At 41.7% G+C, this 18,936-nt stretch overlaps 1 protein-coding gene across 1 annotated transcript in view; it reads left to right on the top strand.

Annotated features, from left to right (window-relative positions):
• Window positions 1-18,936, top strand: part of ERBB2 (erb-b2 receptor tyrosine kinase 2) — a 2,110,185-nt gene that overhangs the window by 1,588,406 nt on the left and 502,843 nt on the right. The window contains exon 18 of the mRNA XM_044071955.1: window positions 292-430. Coding sequence (XP_043927890.1) covers window positions 292-430 — 139 coding nt within the window. The remainder of the gene's footprint in view (window positions 1-291; window positions 431-18,936) is intronic.

Here is an 18,936-nt window from a genome sequence, read left to right on the forward strand (position 1 = left end):
AACTAATACACTTTTAGAATAACAGACACTGAGCCCTCAATCAGCAGTTCCCAACTTAGAAGGATGTAAGCTACCTGTCCTGCTACCACAGTGCAGGCCACAAACCTTCCTAATGTAAAACAACTGGTCGGAAGCCCAAGTGCTTAATCCAAAAGACTTAGAATGATAGCTACACTTTAATCAAGTTACTACCAAGCAGTAATAAATACAATTGAATACTTTAAAGAATGCCTGGATTAGTGTCATGTAGATACTGACATTGTCACTTATTCTGTTTTTGTAATGTGACAGCCAGGTGACGTCTATTATTGCAGCGGTGGTTGGCGTTCTCCTCTTGGTACTTCTTACTGTGATTATTTTGTTCTTTATCAAACGGAAGAGACAGCTGAAGAGAAAACATACCCTGCAGCGTATTCTACGAGAAAATGAGGTGACTTATTGAACTTTTTGTATAGTGTATTTTTAACTATTTAGCATAACATTAACATATCCTGATAGTTTATTTTTGTTTCTCAAGGAAGCCTGCAACACAGATCAACTAACCATTTAGAGAGCTGCTTGCAGCCTGGGTTGATTTTTGTTGGTGGTATGAAATGTTCAGTGGCACAACAGTTCATTTGTAGTTGGCAGCACCCTGTGTGTTTTGTTTATGAAGATGAAAAGTATATTTTATTCATTAACACATCTCCAACTGTTTGTAGATTTTAACACTGCTCATCCTGTTATGACTGTCGAGAAGAGCAGGATGGATGATAGATTGAAGGATTATGTTGTTAGTAGTATGTCATTTTGTCTTACAACCTGACCAGTTATTAGATCATTGTTCTTGAGTGCCAGTGACATAGCTTTCATTACACTGCTGTTTACTGCCAGGAGGTTTGTACCTAAACCAGCTCTATATTTGCATTAGACTTTTTTATTTATTTATAATTGGTTTACCGGCTTAGAGCACTGATCCATATGAATCAACTTCAGTCTTGGCTCAGGACATATATGCAGTACAAGGAATGCTAAAATATTAATGAATTGAGAGATCAAAATGAGTACAGAGTAAACAATTGTAGACTTGCCTGCAAAGTCCAAGAAATATATTAAGTGTATTGATATATACAAAAGTGTGCAGAGTTAATAGCATAAAGTATAACAATTAAGAACAATTTAGTAAGAAAGTATGTCTGTACAGACTGCAGAGTATAACTGAAACATTGTAAAGCAGTTCTGAAAAGGAATACAAATATTGTCTGTATAATAGCAGTACACATATAAGACAGGATAAGGCCAACACTAAGGGACTCTGGCTAATAAAATTCGCAGATGACTGCAAACTGGGAGCTATTATTGAATCCCCAAATGACGTGGATATTCTACAAAAAGGTCTTACAGAAACAGATGCTTGGTGCCAGAGCCATGTGCTCAAGCTCAATGCCAGGAAGTATATAGTTATCCCCTTTGGGAAAAACCACGTACCCATTAATTATCACATAGTTGGCAGGACACTAAACAAACACCGAAAGTGTGATAAGAGACTTAGGGACACAGGTGGACAGTGGTCTCACCTTCGATAAACACATTGCCACAACAGTCAGGAAATCCTTCTGTGTGGCACACCTCATCACTAAGGGCTTTTCATCCAGAAAAAAGGAGGTCATTGTCCCACTGTACTCATCCCTCATTAGACCCGTCATAGAGTACAATGCCCCATTTGATATGTACCTCACAAGACATCTGCAACAACTGGAAAGGCCATAGAAACACCTCACTAAAAGAATCACAGGCCTAAAGCAGATACCCTATGCTGACCTACTGAGAAAACCCCAGCTATAATCTGTCGCATATCGTCTACTCAGAGGCGGTCTCTGCTTAACATACAAGGCCATGTCAACCCCAGAGCTGTTGGACATGCTACACTTAAAGAAATCCCAATCCATCAGAGCCACACGCTCCTGGGACCTAAACCTTGTCATCAAAATGAGCAAAACATGCTGGAGGGATAGGTTCTGACCCAGAGACTCCCCATACGCTGGAGTAGACTGCCCATACATGTCAAGCAGAGGGCCTCCTTGGCCCTCTTCAAAAGGAAACTTGACGACTGGATGGGAGATAGGAAATTTACCCCGGAGATCCCGTCAGTCGCCTGCTAGACAGGGGTCCAGGGAAGTAAATATTGTGGGAAGAAATAGCCAGGGAATTGTTATGGCTAGGCTTGTACAGGCCCTAGGGCTGATAGCCTAGTACCAACCTATGAGCCTAAATGGTGGTGGGGGGGTGGCAGGGAGCCGAGTAAATAAAATAAATTTTTTGTAGGCTATAGTAGTGATAAGGGGCTGGTGGGGGAAGGAGCTGAGAAAGATTATCACTGCATAGTTATTAGGGTTGGGGAGGTGGTAAAAGGGTAGGAAATGGTAGTGAGAAGGGCTGAAAGAGTGGAATAATGAGGTAGTGGTATCACTTACAAGGTTCAAATATTAAGTAATAATAGAGGTAGTACAAGTTACGTGTAACTAATGTAGTGGGTTTAAGTAGCTATGTAACATGTTCAGAGCTGAAGCACTTGTAGTGGACTGCAGTGTGAAGGTGGGCTGTAAGCTGATACCTGTATTTTAAAGTAGGAGATACAATGTTTGAGGTTGGCAGGTAGCGATTTACAGAGTTTTGGGCCTAAGATGAAGAAGCTGTGATTTGTACAGAAGATGTTGATTTTGAAATTAAGTAGTACTGGATTTGTGTGGGATTGAGTCTTCAGACTGTAGAAGGGATCCAGTGGATAAACTTTGATGCTGTTGGGCGGGGATTCCAAGGGCAGAAGTTTAAATTGGAGTGAGACCGGGGAACATCTGCTGTTTGTTTGACAGGTGGCTATTTTGCTTTGTGTCATTTGAGGCAGTGGGGAGGGTGTTCTAGAATGGTATATTTTGTTGCTCAGATTTGTAAAACTTTGGTGTTTTTCTTAGAGGAAGTTGCAGTTAAAGATAGGCTGTATTTAACTTTTACAAGAATTCCTTATCCAGTAGCTGCCCTTGCTGAGAAGGAAAGAAAGTTTGAAATTTTCCTTGTCCAGAAATATACATAATTAATGAATTGATGTCTTTTCCATACACCTCAACCTTTGGGCAGTTGGATCTGATCATAACTAATGTCAGCATTCTCAGACTCTTTCAGCTCCAAAGCTCTGCCTCATGTCCCATAAATGCCCCGTGTACCTGAGACTCCCAGATCTTGTTTGCCACTCCAGTGTCAGACACACTCTGATGAAACTCCACTCAGACAAGTGAATTTAACTATTTCTTGCTATTTATAGCTTTTCTCCTCTCTCCCTTTGAGCTGTAGCAGCTTTTGTAGTTAGGTGTGTCTGTTAGGACAGTATTACATTCCTCAGTTATTTAATTTCTAACTTTTTGCTCTAACTTTTGATAGGCTTTCCTCGAGTTCTTCTTTCTTCAGATCCTCCAGTGGTACTAATCTTCTCTTACTTCTGCCTAAATCTCCCCAAAATAAGTCTTTCTTTCTCTTTAAGATTTTTTTTCAAGTGTTGGTATTTCTGTGAGTTTGGTTTTCTGCAACTTGGAAAAGAACTCAGGTTTCAGGAAATGTGTGGGGTCTGAGCACATTCTGTCCCCCCCCCCCCCCCCCGATATGCACACTAAGTGCATATCTAACCATCTCAGTGCAGACTGTCAAGCTTGTGTGGCCATTTGGTCATGGGCCATAGTCAATTGAAGGGACAAATTGATTTTAAAAAGGCTGTTGCCTCTTGATTCAGTGGTAGCTGCCCCTCCCTACCATCCTACTGTCCTTCCAAGATTGTCAAGAAAAAGAAGGAGAAAGACAGAGAAAAAGAGCTAGGAAAGAAAATGAAAGACATTATGAGAAAGAAAAATGAAACAAGGAATATATGTTAAAAATGAAAGAAAAAAAATAGAAAAATACATTATGTGTTGCCCTTAGAGGGCCAGCTGAATCCCAAAACCCCACTGCATTTGTCTTCTCGAGCATCTTTGAAATTGTCTGAATTGGTGCCTGCTCGGTTCCAGTATCCATCCTTATTGGTGCTCAGCTCAAATCCAACCTCCCTTGTATTTGCAGAAGTGCCATGCCCCTTCTTATCAGTGCCTCTGGCTTCAGGCCAGATCCATTCAGTTTTCATGGTCTTCACGTGGGGTCTCCGTTTTCTTCGGAGCCATCTCCCTACAGGACCTAGACTTTTCCTTTTTGGATCCAGGAGGTACAAAACCTTTCTGGAGGCTCATGTTGAATAGTGTTGTTAGGAATGTGGCTAAATTGTTCTTCGTGCTATTAAAGATTAATCCAGGGGGATTTTCAGGATCGATTGAGGCAGTATGTTTAGCTTTTGATATAACTTTTAGGACTTGGTCTTGTGTGATAGCTGGAGGCTAGCCATTTTCAGGTTTATCTTGAGTGGAAGACAAAAGGGAGAGAGGGGGTAAAGTTAGAACTAAACTCATTGGCCGGTAGGTTTGCTATATCTTCAGCCTCGGTGTAGATATTATTGTTAACAATAAGCTCAGCTCATTGCTTTTTAGATTATGAACATCACTAAAAAGTGCCTTGTGATTGTTTCTGGCTTGGTGTCTTATTAATTTAAACAATGCATTATTTTTCTTTATGTACATCTCAGCTTGATGTTTTACCTGTTGCTTGTCCTCTCAAAACTAACTCCAGCCCCTCTTGAGTACCTCTCAATCTTTAGACATTGAAAATGGGTACAAAGGCACTTGAAAAGTAGGTGCATCCAGCCCAACATGGACATCTAATTAGTATTAAATTTGAATACCAAATAGCACATTCTTCCTGCTTCCAATTGGAATGTAGGGTACTACTCTGAAACACATCTGAAAAACAAAGAAAGTGACAAAAATATGGAAAATATAATCACATTATCAGTAAGACCGTGTATAATATGTAGCTGGAAATATATGCACATGATTAAAGAGTCAGTGCATAATTTGTAGACTTTAATGAGCTGTATTGCAATATTCTACCACACAAGGTCATTTATTTTTGCTTCTGAAAAGGGGAGATGTAAGATGCGTATCCTGTTCTTTAAATTATGTGTGAAACTAGTATGTTGGTCATGTAGGGTGGTTTTCTGAGTACTAGACAGCTTCACAAGTCACGTGATGAGAGGAATTCATATAAAGGGATAAATAAAGCCTTTAAATAGGGGCATATCTCTAAAAATTTGTACATTGTCATACAGGTTTGAAAATAGGGACATTCTTCCAAAATAGGTACAGTTGAGGGTTCATCGTTGTAGCTGCTTCTCTGATAACTTTAAACAAGTAACTTTCTCAAATAATCTGTGAGTGCTGCCAAAGAAATACCACTGTGATGTGGTACATAAACAAGAGGGGTACAAGGCCTTACTGTATCTGCAGACTTGCCATGTGTACCTGGGACAGCCATTCAGCACAGTCTGCCTTTCCCTGTAGTCAGTATATATTTCCTCAGAGAGAAGTACTGAAGCAGCTTTCTTGAACAGATCCAGGGCAGACCCTCATGACTGGATGTTGAGTAGAGAAGTCTTTCTACAGATTGTCCATCAGAGGAGTACTTCTCATAAGGATCTGTTTGCCTTCTTTCTGAACAGAAAGCTCAGTCTCTTCTGTTCCTGTGTACCATGCCCAGAGGTTTAGAAAACAGATGTCACTGCTTTCTGATGGAAGTTGAAATTCCTCTATGGCCACTCACCCCCACTTCATTTCATTCCCATAATCCTGCTGAAAATCCAGACAAACCAAAAATCTTGCTGGTTCATAGGTTGGTACTAGGCTATCGGCCCTAGGGCCTATACAAGCCTAACCATAACAATTCCCTGGCTATTTCTTCCCACACTATTTACATCCCTGGACCCCTGTCTAGCAGGGCGATTGACATGATCCCCTGGATGAATTTCCTTTCTCCCATCAAATCATCAAGGTTCCTTTTGAAGAGGGCCAAAGAGGCGTTCTGCTTGACATGTATGGGCAGTCCATTCCAGAGTCTGGGGAGTCTCTGGGTCAGGAACCTATCCCTCCAGCATGGTTTGTTTATTGTGATGACAAGATTTAGATCCCTGGAGCGTGTGGCTCTGAGGGATTGGGATTTCTTTAAGTGTAGCATGTCCAACAGCTCTGGGTTTGACATGGCCTTGTATGTTAAGCAGAGATCGTCTCGGAGTAGACAATATGCGACAGAGTATATCTGGAGTTTTTTAAGGCGGTCAGCATAGGGCATCTGCTTTAGGCCTGTGATTCTTTTAGTGAGGTATTTCTGTGGCCTTTCCAGTTGTTGCAGATGTCTTGAGAGATACATACCAAACGGGGCGTTGTATTCTATAATGGGTCTAATGAGGGATGAGTGTAGTGGGACAATGACCTCCTTTTTTCTGGATGAAAAGCCCTTAGTGATGAGGTGTGCCACATAGAAGGATTTCCTGACTGTTGTGGCAATGTGGTTATTGAAGGTGAGACCACTGTCCACCTATGTCCCTAAGTCTCTTATCACACTTTCGGTGTTTAGTGTACTGCCACCTATGTGATAATTCATGGGTACATGTTTTTTTCTCAAAGGGGATAACTATACATTTATTGGCACTGAGCTTGAGCCCATGGCTCTGGCACCAAGCATCTGTTTCTGTAAGGCCCTTTTGTAGAGTATCCACATCATTTGGGGATTCAATAATGGATCCCAGATTGCAGTCATCTGCGAACTTTGTTAGCCAGAGTCCCTTAGTGTTGGCCTGTACTTTAGAGAAGTAGATGCCAAACAAGAGGGGTCCCAGGACTGAACCCTGAGGTACTCCACTTGTCACTTGTCTGGAGCTGGATTTGGAGTCAGCTACTTTTACAGTGTGGGCTCTGTCAGTAAGCCAGTTGGCAACCCATCAAGTGACATAGAGATTAATCCCCAGCTTAGTAAGTTTATCTATGATTCCAGAGTGGGTGGTGGTGTCAAAGGCCTTGGCGAGGTCCAGATAGGCTGTCTGAACTGCCTTACCCTCATCCACACGGTGATCCCCTTTTGTCCCAGACAGCACCGACTCTCCCTTCTCTTCCATTTGGCCCGGGGTAATCGCCACAAGCTCACACAACATAAGAGCTCTCTCATTCATCCAAACCAACACACCTTAACTCTTTAACACTTTCACTGATCAGATTTTGATTCCATTTAGGCACATATTCCCAAGGATATGACAGGTATTGCAGTAGGGTAAAAAATTTGCTACAAGAAAATAATTTGGTCCCAAATGGAAGAGATTTTCTTTTTTGTGCTAACAAAAAAAAAACAGGGCCTTTATTAAATGGGTATTCCTGTCATTCCTTCTTACTTGTTTAAGCTGCTCAACTCAGGGCTAGTGTATTCTTCTAACAAAGCACATTTTTCATCAATCTCTTCCTGCCTTAAATCCACCTGTCCATTCCCCCTTCCTTGGAATCTCAGTTATTTTCTAGAAAAAGTGCTTCTTCTTCCACACTTAACTTTTGTACCTGGAAAGAAATCTTGCTGGTAGCACTTATCTCAGCAAAAAAAAAAAAAAAATTCAGAACTGCAAGCTCTTTTGGCTTCTCTTCCTTTTCTCATTTTTCATAAAGATAGGATAACCCTAAGGACAAACCCTTCTTTTATTCCTAAGGTAGTTAATGAGTTTTCTTAAAATAAATCCTTCAGCCTTCCCACCTTTTTCCCCTCTCCTCGAAACAAAGGTTGGAAGACTTTTGCATTCTGTAGATGTTAACAGACAACTTAGATTTTACCTTGGTAAAACTGAACCTATTAGAAAGTCTGATGTTTCCTTTCAGGACAGAATGTTGGGTTACCCAGTCTCCAAACAAACAGTGTCTAGATGGATATCTTTGCCGATTTTGTTTGGTACTCCTTCTATAGGAAAGATCTCCCAGGTCACATGAAAGTCTATATTTGTATATATTTCTTTGTATGTTTTATGTTCCTTTGCTTCGTCATCTTTTTTTTTTTTTTTTTGCCTCACCTAACTCTGTTGCTTCTGGTCTTCTGAAGTTTTTGCACCCATACATCCTTCATATACCTCTTTGCTCTCCCATGCTTTGGGCATATATTGGATGTACAGCATGAGAGGAAGAAGTCCATGCTTTGGTATGCTGGCCGAACATATGGTATCTATCGCAGGATACTTCTCTTTAATGTATGGTATCCTTGACAAGATACATACCTGTTCCAGGTGTATGGTATCCTTAGCAAGGTACTTACCCCAGATGTATTGTATCCTTGGCAAGATACTTCCCTGGACATATGGTATCCTTAACAGGATACTTCCCATACATTGTTAATATTGCAACATTAATCAGTCAGACGTTGACTGTTATGGTAAGTACTTATACAGCTCATAAAGCTCAACTGTTATGTAAACAGAAGTGATGGCCACCAGTAAATGTAACTGCCAAGAACTGCTTGGCTCCATGGTGCATGGAGTGGAGCTGAGACTGCAACCTTGTCATCTGGGGTTCAGTTAATTGCCCCTGCACTGGACAAACAAGGGAAGAGGACATGGCTTAGTGGTAAATCACTTTGGCTCTACGAAGGTGTGGTCCACTCACCTCTTCCAGGTGAGGGAGGGGCTTTCTGTGCACTCAGAAGCACATAGGGCAGTGCAGTCTCCCTGATGGAATTGAGAGGACTAGACACTTATGCAATGAGGGAAGGGGCCAGGGCTGTTTAGAAGAAGTGCCCCTTGTGGGAGTGATGAAACATCCTCTGTCATCAGCCCATTGTAGAGCCTTCCCTGACGCCTCGATAATTATACACTGTGTTAGGACTGGGGAGAGAATGATAAAATTTTGAACAACCTCTAATAGCTGTCTGGATGACAACCTCTTTCAGCTGTCTCATGCATGGTGAAAGGAACAATTTGGCAGCGAGTCCAATATGAGGGACTGATGGGTGTTCTTCGTGTTTCACTGTTGCAGTCATTACATTTGGGTAATCTGCTGGCAGGTTGCCCTCAGTCGGCCTGATTAACCAAGTCTTAGGTCCTGCGTCAGTTGCTTTCCCTTCTTCCATGACGTCAGGTCGTCAGGGGTATAAAACATGCAGCTGAAGCCATTACGTCAGTCTTTCTTGCCATGCGGTGCCCGAAGCAGAAGCAGATCGCAAGTGCCGGTCAGCCAACTCCTGAAATTTTTGTTTTCGAGTTTCAGATCCGAAGTCTTCAACTAAAAAGCTAAGTACCCCGTTGGGGAAACTTTTTCTTGCTCCTTACCAATGTCAGTAAAAGTTAATAATTGCATTACTTGTAGGAAGCAAATACCTCATAAGGATTTTCATTTGTATTGTATTCCTTGCCTAGGCCCTGACCACAATGTACCTTGCTGTCGGTTTTGTGCTTTATTTAATCAACGCACTATCAAACGTCAGTAAATTTTTGCTTCTAAATATTTTGGCTCACACTTTAATTATCCAGAAATGTCATCGGTTAGCAATCCGACTACCGGAATACCAAAAAAAAAGAAAAGAAAAAGACAGAGACAGGCCATTGAGGTCCAAAATTGCCAACAACGCTTCTCCTAAGCCTGTCGCCAGTTCGCCGGTTCTCAGAGAGGCGCTTTCGCAGCCCCTGATACCCGCCACGTCTAATTCGCAGGCCTCTACTGAGACCCATTCGGAGTCCGGTATGCCACAAGAGGCTTCAATTATGGAACCCGTGGATGTCTCTACCTTTTATGGGTCTGGAGCCACTGTGTAGGCACCAGCTTCTGAAGGTATTTTCAGGCCTACAGATTTGTATATTAAACCGATGCCATCTTCAAAACTAAGGCCAAAATCTCGACCTATGCCTAAAAAACGATGCTTGGGCCACATGTGCAGGCCCTTATGCCTAAAAAACAAATGATCAAATTGGCTGAAGATTTAATTACTCTGATCAGGGGTAGCCAACCCCCCCCCCCCTCCTTCTAAGAGGCCTAGGCAAGACATTGATTATGAATCTTCTGAACAGGATTCTATTTCTTCTGACTCTTCTAATGAACAAGAATTGTCTACACCTACGTATGAGGACTCTGATGCAGAAGATTCCATTTCTTCTGCTTCTTCACCTGAGGATTTTTCTTTTGGGGAAACTTTACATACCTTAAGGGAACATTTCCACTGGGAAAGTCAGGATTTCTCTGTATCTAAAAAGAGACTTGGGGATTTTCTTCTTCTTCCTCAGCATAGGCCTTTGGCTATACCTCCTGTTCTAGACATTGTTGATGATTTTTTTCAGAATCTAGTATGGCTCCTGATTCTGTGCCTCCGGCTCCTTGTAAGCCAGACAGATACTACAGGGTTCCTGACTCCCACAAATTCCTTTTCAAAAATCCTGTTGCACATCCTGAAACCATTTCTCAGGGTCCCAAGGGCATTAAGGCTTCTACTCCTAAAAATCCTACCCCTTCTGATAGAGATTCCAGGGTGCTGGATGAATGGGGTAAGAAGGTTTACACTTCTGCAACCGTGGCAATCAGGGCTTTAAACTGTCAATTTCATATGCTAAAATATCAACAGCATATCATGGGACTGCTTAAACAGAAAATGATAATTTCTGAATGTGTGGAAAACAAAGATTTACAGGATTTATTGCATTTAGCTGAACAAGTTGGAAAACATACTTTACAATGTGGTTTTGATTCTTTGGAGGCCTCTTGCAGGGCTGCTATAACTGGGTCTGTGCTAAGAAGGCATGCTTGGATCAGGAAGCCTCTTGCAGGGCTGCTGTAACTGGGTCTGTGCTAAGAAGGCATGCTTGGCTCAAAGAGCAAAATCTGCCTGATCATGTTAAAGCAAAATTGTTGGATGCTCCTTTACAACAGGACCGTCTCTTTGGTAATAAGGCTGAAGAAGTTTTAAAAAAGATGGAAGATAAAGCTAAATCTATGCAAACTGTGAAAGATTTCTTACAAGTGCAACCTCCAAGATTTAGTAGGCACTGGCCTACTAAGAACTGGTCCTTTCCAGTTCCTTCGAGAGCCACTCAGGTCAAACCCAGACATTCCAAAGGCTCCAGGTTTCAGTCACAAGGGACTTTCAGAACAAAACAATGGGGTGCCTCCTCTTCCAAATCTGGAGACAACAAGACACCTCCCTATGGTAAGCAGTCTCAGTGACTTCCCTTTACACTTACCAAGCACTTACCTTTTAGCCGCCCCTTTGGGGGGAAAACTGGCTCTTGATGCAAAAAACTGGCAACTTATAACCCAGGACAAATGGGTTTTAAATATAGTATCCCAGGGATACATATTTCATTTCCACATGTTGCCAATTCCAAACGGATGGCCAGACCTGCCCCCAAATCAGTGGGCAGAGGCCCAGAAACAAGTACTTTCCCTCATGAGCATGGGGGCTATTCAGCCAGTACCAGAAGTGGAAAAGGGACAAGGTTTCTATTCAAGACTTTTCCTGGTACCCAGAAAAGGCAAATCATGGCGTCCAATTCTGGACTTAACTCCTCCAAACACCTTTCTGGACATTCCAAAATTCAAGATGCTGACTCTTCACCAGTTACTTCCTATGCTAGGCAAAGATGCCTGGTTGGCAACTCTAGATTTAAAAGAGGCTTACCTGCATATCCCAATCAGGGAATCTTGCAGAAGATACCTCTGCTTCAAAGCAGGCTACTTGCATTACCAAGTCTCTGTACTGCCCTTTGGCTTATCTACTGCGCCCAGGGTCTTTACAAAGTGCCTGGCTCCAGTAATTGCATTTTGCAGGCAAAGAAGTATTCAAATATATCCATACCTGGACAATTGTCTAATTCAAGCAGAAAACAAGGACACTCTTCTAAACCATCTCACATTTGTAAAAGGGGTTCTAACTTGTCTAGGGTACACTATAAATGAAAAGAAATCACAACTGGTACCCTCTCAAAAAATTACATTCCTGGGTGCAAGCTTGAATACAACAGCGCAGATGGCTTTCCTTACGCCAGAGAAGCAAATTCATTTGGTGACTTACTTCAAACAGGTGGCCACAAAAACCCTGCTTTCTGCAAGGCAAATACTGCAAGCCTTGGGGTTCATGGCCTCCTGCATTCTTCTAATTTCGTATGCAAGACTGCTTATGAGGAAACTTCAGTGGTACTTAAAAAGTCTATGGAGTCAGCATTGTCACATCCTGGAAACAATAATTCCTATCATACCTTGCCTGCAACTAGAGTTCCTATGGTGGGTAGAGGCCTGCCACCAAAACAAGGGACTGCCATTCACACCACCCCCCTGCCAACCAAACCCTAACTACAGATGCATCAGACTGTGCTTGGAGGGGTACATCTGGCAGGGAAGTGCATTCAGGGCAAATGGACCCCAAATCAAATGCACCTTCATATCAATCAAAAAGAAATGCTAGCCATACAGAATGCACTGACAGCCTTCAAGGACTACCTTCATCCAGGACAATTAATGATAAAGACAGACAACACCACGGTTATGTGGTACATAAACAAGCAGTGGGGTACACACTCCTACCCCCTTTGCAGACTAGCCATAATATTGTGGAACACTGCCTTGACCTATCAAGTACAACTACAAGCTCAGTTCCTGCCAGGAAAGCTGAATACTCTGGCAGATGAACTAAGCAGAAATCTCATGGACCCACACGAATGGAAACTGGAACCACGGATTTTCAACATGTTGACACACAAAAGGGGGAGCCCAGACATAGAATTTTTTGCCTCACCCCAGAACTATCAGTTGGACAAATTTTGCACAAGAACTCATCACAAAAAAAGCCTGGAAAGTGGATGCTCTGTCCTTCAGCTGGGAAAATCTATCAGTCTATGCCTTTCCCCCTCTGCCTCTACTCTCCAAAGTTCTACTAAAAGTCAAACAGGACAAACCAAAAATGATTTTGATTGCTCCAGACTGGCCTCGCCAGCACTGATACCCACTCCTGTGCAATGTGTCACACCTTCCACCATGGCACCTGCCTCAGAAACTTTACTTACTGTCTCAGCAGAACAACCAAATCCTGCACACTCAGCTCCAAATTTTGAATCTTGCAGCGTGGCTAATCCCCTAAATTCACCCTTAGCATCCCTCAGCAAACCTGTGATGGATGTCATTTTGGTGGCGAGAAGGCCTAGTACTAGAAAATCTTATGCTGACAAATGGAAAAGATTCTGTGCCTGGGATCAATCTCAATGGATAAGCACAGCAGTGCCCAACATTCCTCAGATTTACAATACTTAACTGAGATGCTTCACCAGGGCCTGTCCTTTTCTTCCATAAAAATCCATGCCTCAGCCATTTCAGCTCATTACAACACAGACCCTCCCCTCTTCTCTCATCCTCTGCTAAAGCAATGTCTCAGAGGGGCCAAAAACTTAAGACCACCCAGGAGAGCTCCAACCCCTGCTTGGGACCTCAATTTTGTATTGGAAAAGCTCACTCTCCCTCTTTTCATGCCAGCTGCTACTGCAGACTTAAAATTTCTCTCCTGGAAAACAGCTTTCCTTTTACAGTCACTTCAACTAGAAGGATTTCTGAATTATAGGGTCTTATGGATTTCTGAATTATAGGGTCTTATGGCAGTGGAACCTTTCATCATTTTTCATGCGGACAGGGTATCTCTCAGGACCAATCCATCCTTCATGCCTAAGGTGGTATCCAGTGTGGCTCTTAATCAGACCATTCATTTGCCAACTTTCTTTCCCAATCCACAGAACAAGGGGGAGTGGATTCTGCATTCATTTGATGTACACAGACAACTTAGATTTTACTTAAGCAGGACAAAATCTCAAAGAAAATCTGAACAATTGCCGGTGGCATTTGCTGCAGGGGCAGAGGGAAAGGCTATTTCAAAGCAAACCATTTCCAAATGGATAAGCCATTGTATTTGTTTCTGCTATATGCACCATGGAAAAACTATCCCCCAGGGGATCAGATCCCATTCCACCAGGGCTGCATTTACTTCAACAGCCTTTCTCAGAGGTGTTCCTACCAGGGACATTCTAGAAGCTGCTACCTGGAGCTCAGTTCATACGTTCACCAAACATTACCTTTTACCACTTTTCTCTAAATCCAGAGCTGGCTTTGCTACTGCTGCTACTGCTGTCCTGCAGGGCCTTATAGCTGGTCCTAATGCTGTATAATTCCCTCCACCCAACCATAGCCCTGGGAATCTACCCAAATGTAATGACTGCAACAGTGAAACATGAAGAACATAGTACAGTTGTGTACACTTACCATAAATGTAGATGTTGGAGTGTATTCACTGTTACAGTCCTGGTTACCCTCCCTCTAGACCCCTATTTTTTCTCTGGCTATACCTCTTCCTTCTTTCACTATGCTTAAAAGCCCTTTTGGTGTATTTGCTTTTGGGATTGGAGGTATATTTGTTGTGTTTTTAATTTTATTTGCTCCCCATTTGGGGGGCACCTGACATCTGGGGCAAGAAAAACTGATGTAATGGTGTTGGCTGCATGTTTTATACCCCTGATGACCTGACGTCATGGAAGAAGGGACAGCAACCGATGCAGGCCAACTGAGTGCAACCTGCCAGCAGATTACCCAAATGTAATGACTGCAACAGTGAATACACTCGAACATCTACATTTATGGTAAGTGTACACAACTGTACTTTTGGCAGGCAGTGGGGTCAAAAAGTGCAGAAAAAAGTATATTTCAAGAGATGAAGTTTATTGTGGTCAAAGCTGGTATGAAATGAAGATAGGCATGCTTGTCACAAAGTTAAAACCCAAAGGAGAAGAAAGGTTCTAAAAGACAGATAAAGGTGTAGAACCCATAGCCAGATCATGGTGAAATGGGGCCCTAGGCAGGGAAATGGATCAGGGCAGCCCTCCCACACCCACAGCCACTCCAGTGTCCCATTACTTGGTTGTTTCTCCCCTGTTACCATAAACACAGTTCAAACTTGTTGGTGTACTATTTTCTTCTTTACTTCTACAATGATTACAGATGATTGCATTTAATTTAAAACTTTCATTACAAATTTTATAACACAAACACTGAATAAACATTTGCTAAACAAAGCGATGCAGTCTCACAGCGTAAAAGGACTTAGCATTAACAGTAAACCTTTTCTGCCCTTGAAACTCACATTTATTGAAATGGCACTGAAACCCGCATTCAAAGAAAATGCATCTGGCTAGTGGCAGATTAAGTTTACCTGGCCTGTTTTCATATCATAGGCCCCTTGCACACATTTTTACGACCATGCATACATGCATGTGTTCTTTGATTCACTTTCCTGATGGTATTAAATTATATTCCTTGAGTAATACAGCATCACTTATTAGAGTATGTTTTAAATTTGTAGTTATGACCATTTTTCCCATAAGCAATGAAACAAAACATATGAATCAATAATGACAAGACTGCCTATTTCAGAACATTTCAACCATAAAAGGCCACACAAACTTTTGTCGTTATAATTTACCAATATCAGTCAATATGCACAGTCTCTGCAGAAGTAAAAGTCTTCTGAATAATTCCACATTAAAGAGATCTGTAACTATTGAATATGTTTCTACTAGCAAACAACTTTATATTTCAGTGTTTTATCTACAGATATTGTGCGTGCTGCTCTTGATGAATAAATTGCCTATGTTGCATAAAAAAATGGTAAGCTGATAATATTGTAATAGAGAATGGATGGGAAATGACAACAAGTTCATAGTTAAAAGGCATGTCTTCCAAAGGATGACACACCTAGTGCCATATTTAACACTGTTAAGTGGCTACCCCTACCACAGGGTGTTGTCTGTGATACATGTTCTTCTATCTATCCATTGAGCCTACCACACCCTACTCTCCAAATCAGCCAGAAGAAGTTAGAAAATTGTCTCTCAGAGAAATTTCAACAAGGATAAGCCAGAGGCCCTACATGAATGAGCAGGTAAGCAAAGGACAGTAGAGGGAGATGACTAGCTAATCACGCTCGCCCTTGGATACCATGTAAGGATGGGATTGCGGGATGGAAAATCTCACTGCAGCAGTAATACAACCTGAACACCTACTATTAAATTCCTTACACAGTACCACTAGGTTCTTTGTATAGATCTTTTTTACAGTAACTGAAAACACCTCTCTCCCATTCAAATTACTGGTATTATGTCTGCAAAATCCCAGTAAAAGCAGTCACAATCCTCACTGCACAAATATGACTATTAACCTACACGGCTTTTCCCAGAATATAAACTCTACAACTAGAATAGGAAATGCCCCCCAAAAAGAGAGTATACTTGACTGGATTCTTACTAATGCCCATACGCATAAATATACCACTGGGACCCTTCCTAATGATCTTAGTGACCATCTTATCACTTTCATTATTAAACATAAATTTATCGCCATAAACCAACCCATCCATAGACTATTAAGAAACAAGAAGAAATTCGAACCTATGCAATTTGCTGCTGAACTCAAATCCTGTAACTGGTCTAAGTTAAAAACTCTATCCCTTGACGAGAGTGTGACATTCTTTAATGACACATTCCTAAACATTCTAGACAATCATGCACCTAACCGACTTACTAGAACTAAGGTGCGGATAGCCCCCTGGCTAACCAGAGAAACTAAATCCAAAATTAAAATTAGGGACAAAGCCTGGGATACATGGAGAGCTACTAAGGTACCTCTAGATCGTATTAAATTCCAGCAGCTTAGAAATGAAACAAAAAAAGCTAGCACACTGGACAAAAAGAATTATTTTTGTCACCTCCAAGAAAAGCACCAGAACAACCCAAAGAAGTTCTGGGCAGGCTTAAATAATCTCCTCCACCCAGGGAAATCATCTACACCTACCCCTGAAACACTTATTGGTAAAAACCCAGAAGTCGTAGCCAATACCTTTAACTCCTTCTTTACTGAAACGATTCAAGCTTTAGCCAGTCAACTACCCCCCCCCCTCAACCAATACTACCGATGACACATTCCCTTCCTTTAAACTACAACATATACCCACCTCCTACATTCGAACCTTATTGAAGAAACTTAAACCAACCACCCTCTCAGCGGACCGACTTCCTGCTGAATACCTGCAAATTGCAGCAGATGCCATAGCCTACCCTATCTCTATCCTGATTAATAGAACTATCACAGAAGCCACCATCCCCTCCATTTGGAAAATTTCCTATGTCATACCACTCCATAAGGGAGGCCCTTCCACTGAACCTTCTAACTATAGACCAATAGCTATACTGCCTCCATTAGCCAAAATTATGGAACATTGTGTCCATAAGCAATTTCTTCGCTACTTCACCCTAAATAAACTTCTGACTAACTCGCAACATGGCTTTAGACCCCACCATAGTATGACTACCGCCCTCCTTTCCTTCACCGACTCAGTCAACAAAAATCGTAATAACAAAAAAATATCGTCAGCTCTGTTTCTCGACCTGTCAAAAGCTTTTGACATGGTCAATCACCAGCTTCTTCTCCACACGCTTGAAACCTTACACTTTGATTATTCATCTCTCAACTGGTTCTCTGCTTATCTCTCTGGTAGGCAACAAGCAGTCCAATGGCAAAACAAGCTCTCTCACCTACTACCCAATACCATAGGAGTCCCCCAAGGCTCCATACTAGGTCCCCTTCTCTTTTCCGTGTTCATAAACGAACTTCACACAGTTATCCCTAAAGCCACCTGCATCCAATATGCGGATGATTCCACCCTTATATGCTCAGATATCTCTCTCCCTGAACTACAAGTAACAACCCAACACTGCTTTTCTACAGTAGAAAAATGGCTCTCAGGGAGGAATCTCATCCTAAATCCAAAAAAAACTAAGCTACTACTATTCTTTCCTACCTCTGCCCCGACACCAAATCCCAACAATGCTACCTTCCACGTCCAATCTAATAATGGTACCATCATTGAGCCTGATACCAATACTAAACTACTAGGGGTCACCATTGATGACAAGCTCAGATTTAACATGCACATCAGCCAGACAATTAAGACCGTAAATAAGAAACTTGGATCCTTGTATAGAATCAAGAACTTTTTAACCCCCAACGCTAAACTAACCATTGCCCGTACGCATCTCCTCTCCACACTACTGTATGCCTCTCCTGTATTTTATTTTCTCAACAAAACTGATATCAACAAACTCTCCGTGACCTATAATCACATTGCCAGATTTATAACTGGACTTCCTTATAGAACACATCATTGTCTTAACCTAAAAACACTTAACTGGTTAGAATTACCCAATCTCCTCAAACTGAACCAACTCACTGAATCATTTAAAATTATTAAGGAACCTGATAAAACCCCCTCACTCAATAATCTATTGACCCCCTATTCTAACCTAAGCAGTCTTCGATCCTCTAACAGACACCTTGTACAAACCATCAAATCTTATAACAAGGGGGGGGGCGATGCTCTCTTTGCCAACTCTATAGGTAAGATTTGGAACTCCCTCCCAAATAGCCTTAGACTTTCTACCTCCCTTTTTCAATTAAAAAAAAATCTAACTCAATTCTTTAAGGCACAATGGCTATGTTCATGCGTAAAATCAGACTAGTCTCTTCCTGAGCGACCACTTATCCTACCACACTTTACTAATCTGGGCCTCCTGTTCCCTTGAACCTAACCATTGCTCCTCAGACCATTAATCCCCCTGTTTTGTACAGCATTATTCTTCTCTTTTTTGATTGTTCCTTCATGCTCCCTTGATATTATACTGTGGCTGTGATGATGTATTAGAGTATAATAACACTAATGCTCCTTTACTGTATGTTTGGATAACTGAGTGGACCTTAGCTGCCCAATTGTTTTTCATATCTAACCTAAGTAAAACTTAATAATATGAATTAGCATCTGTCTCCCCATCTTATCTATGGATTTGTAATCCTACTTGTATACTGTTATGCCTGTTGAGTTTTTTTTCTCTACTGTCTCTTCATCTGTCTCTTCATTACATGTATGTATTTTGTAAACCTACTTGTATATTGTTATGTCTGT

The sequence above is a fragment of the Protopterus annectens genome, chromosome 5.part0 (genome assembly GCF_019279795.1).
Source record: "Protopterus annectens isolate FY-2018-M chromosome 5.part0, PAN1.0, whole genome shotgun sequence".
In the NCBI taxonomy this organism is placed as follows: Eukaryota; Metazoa; Chordata; order Ceratodontiformes; family Protopteridae; genus Protopterus; species Protopterus annectens.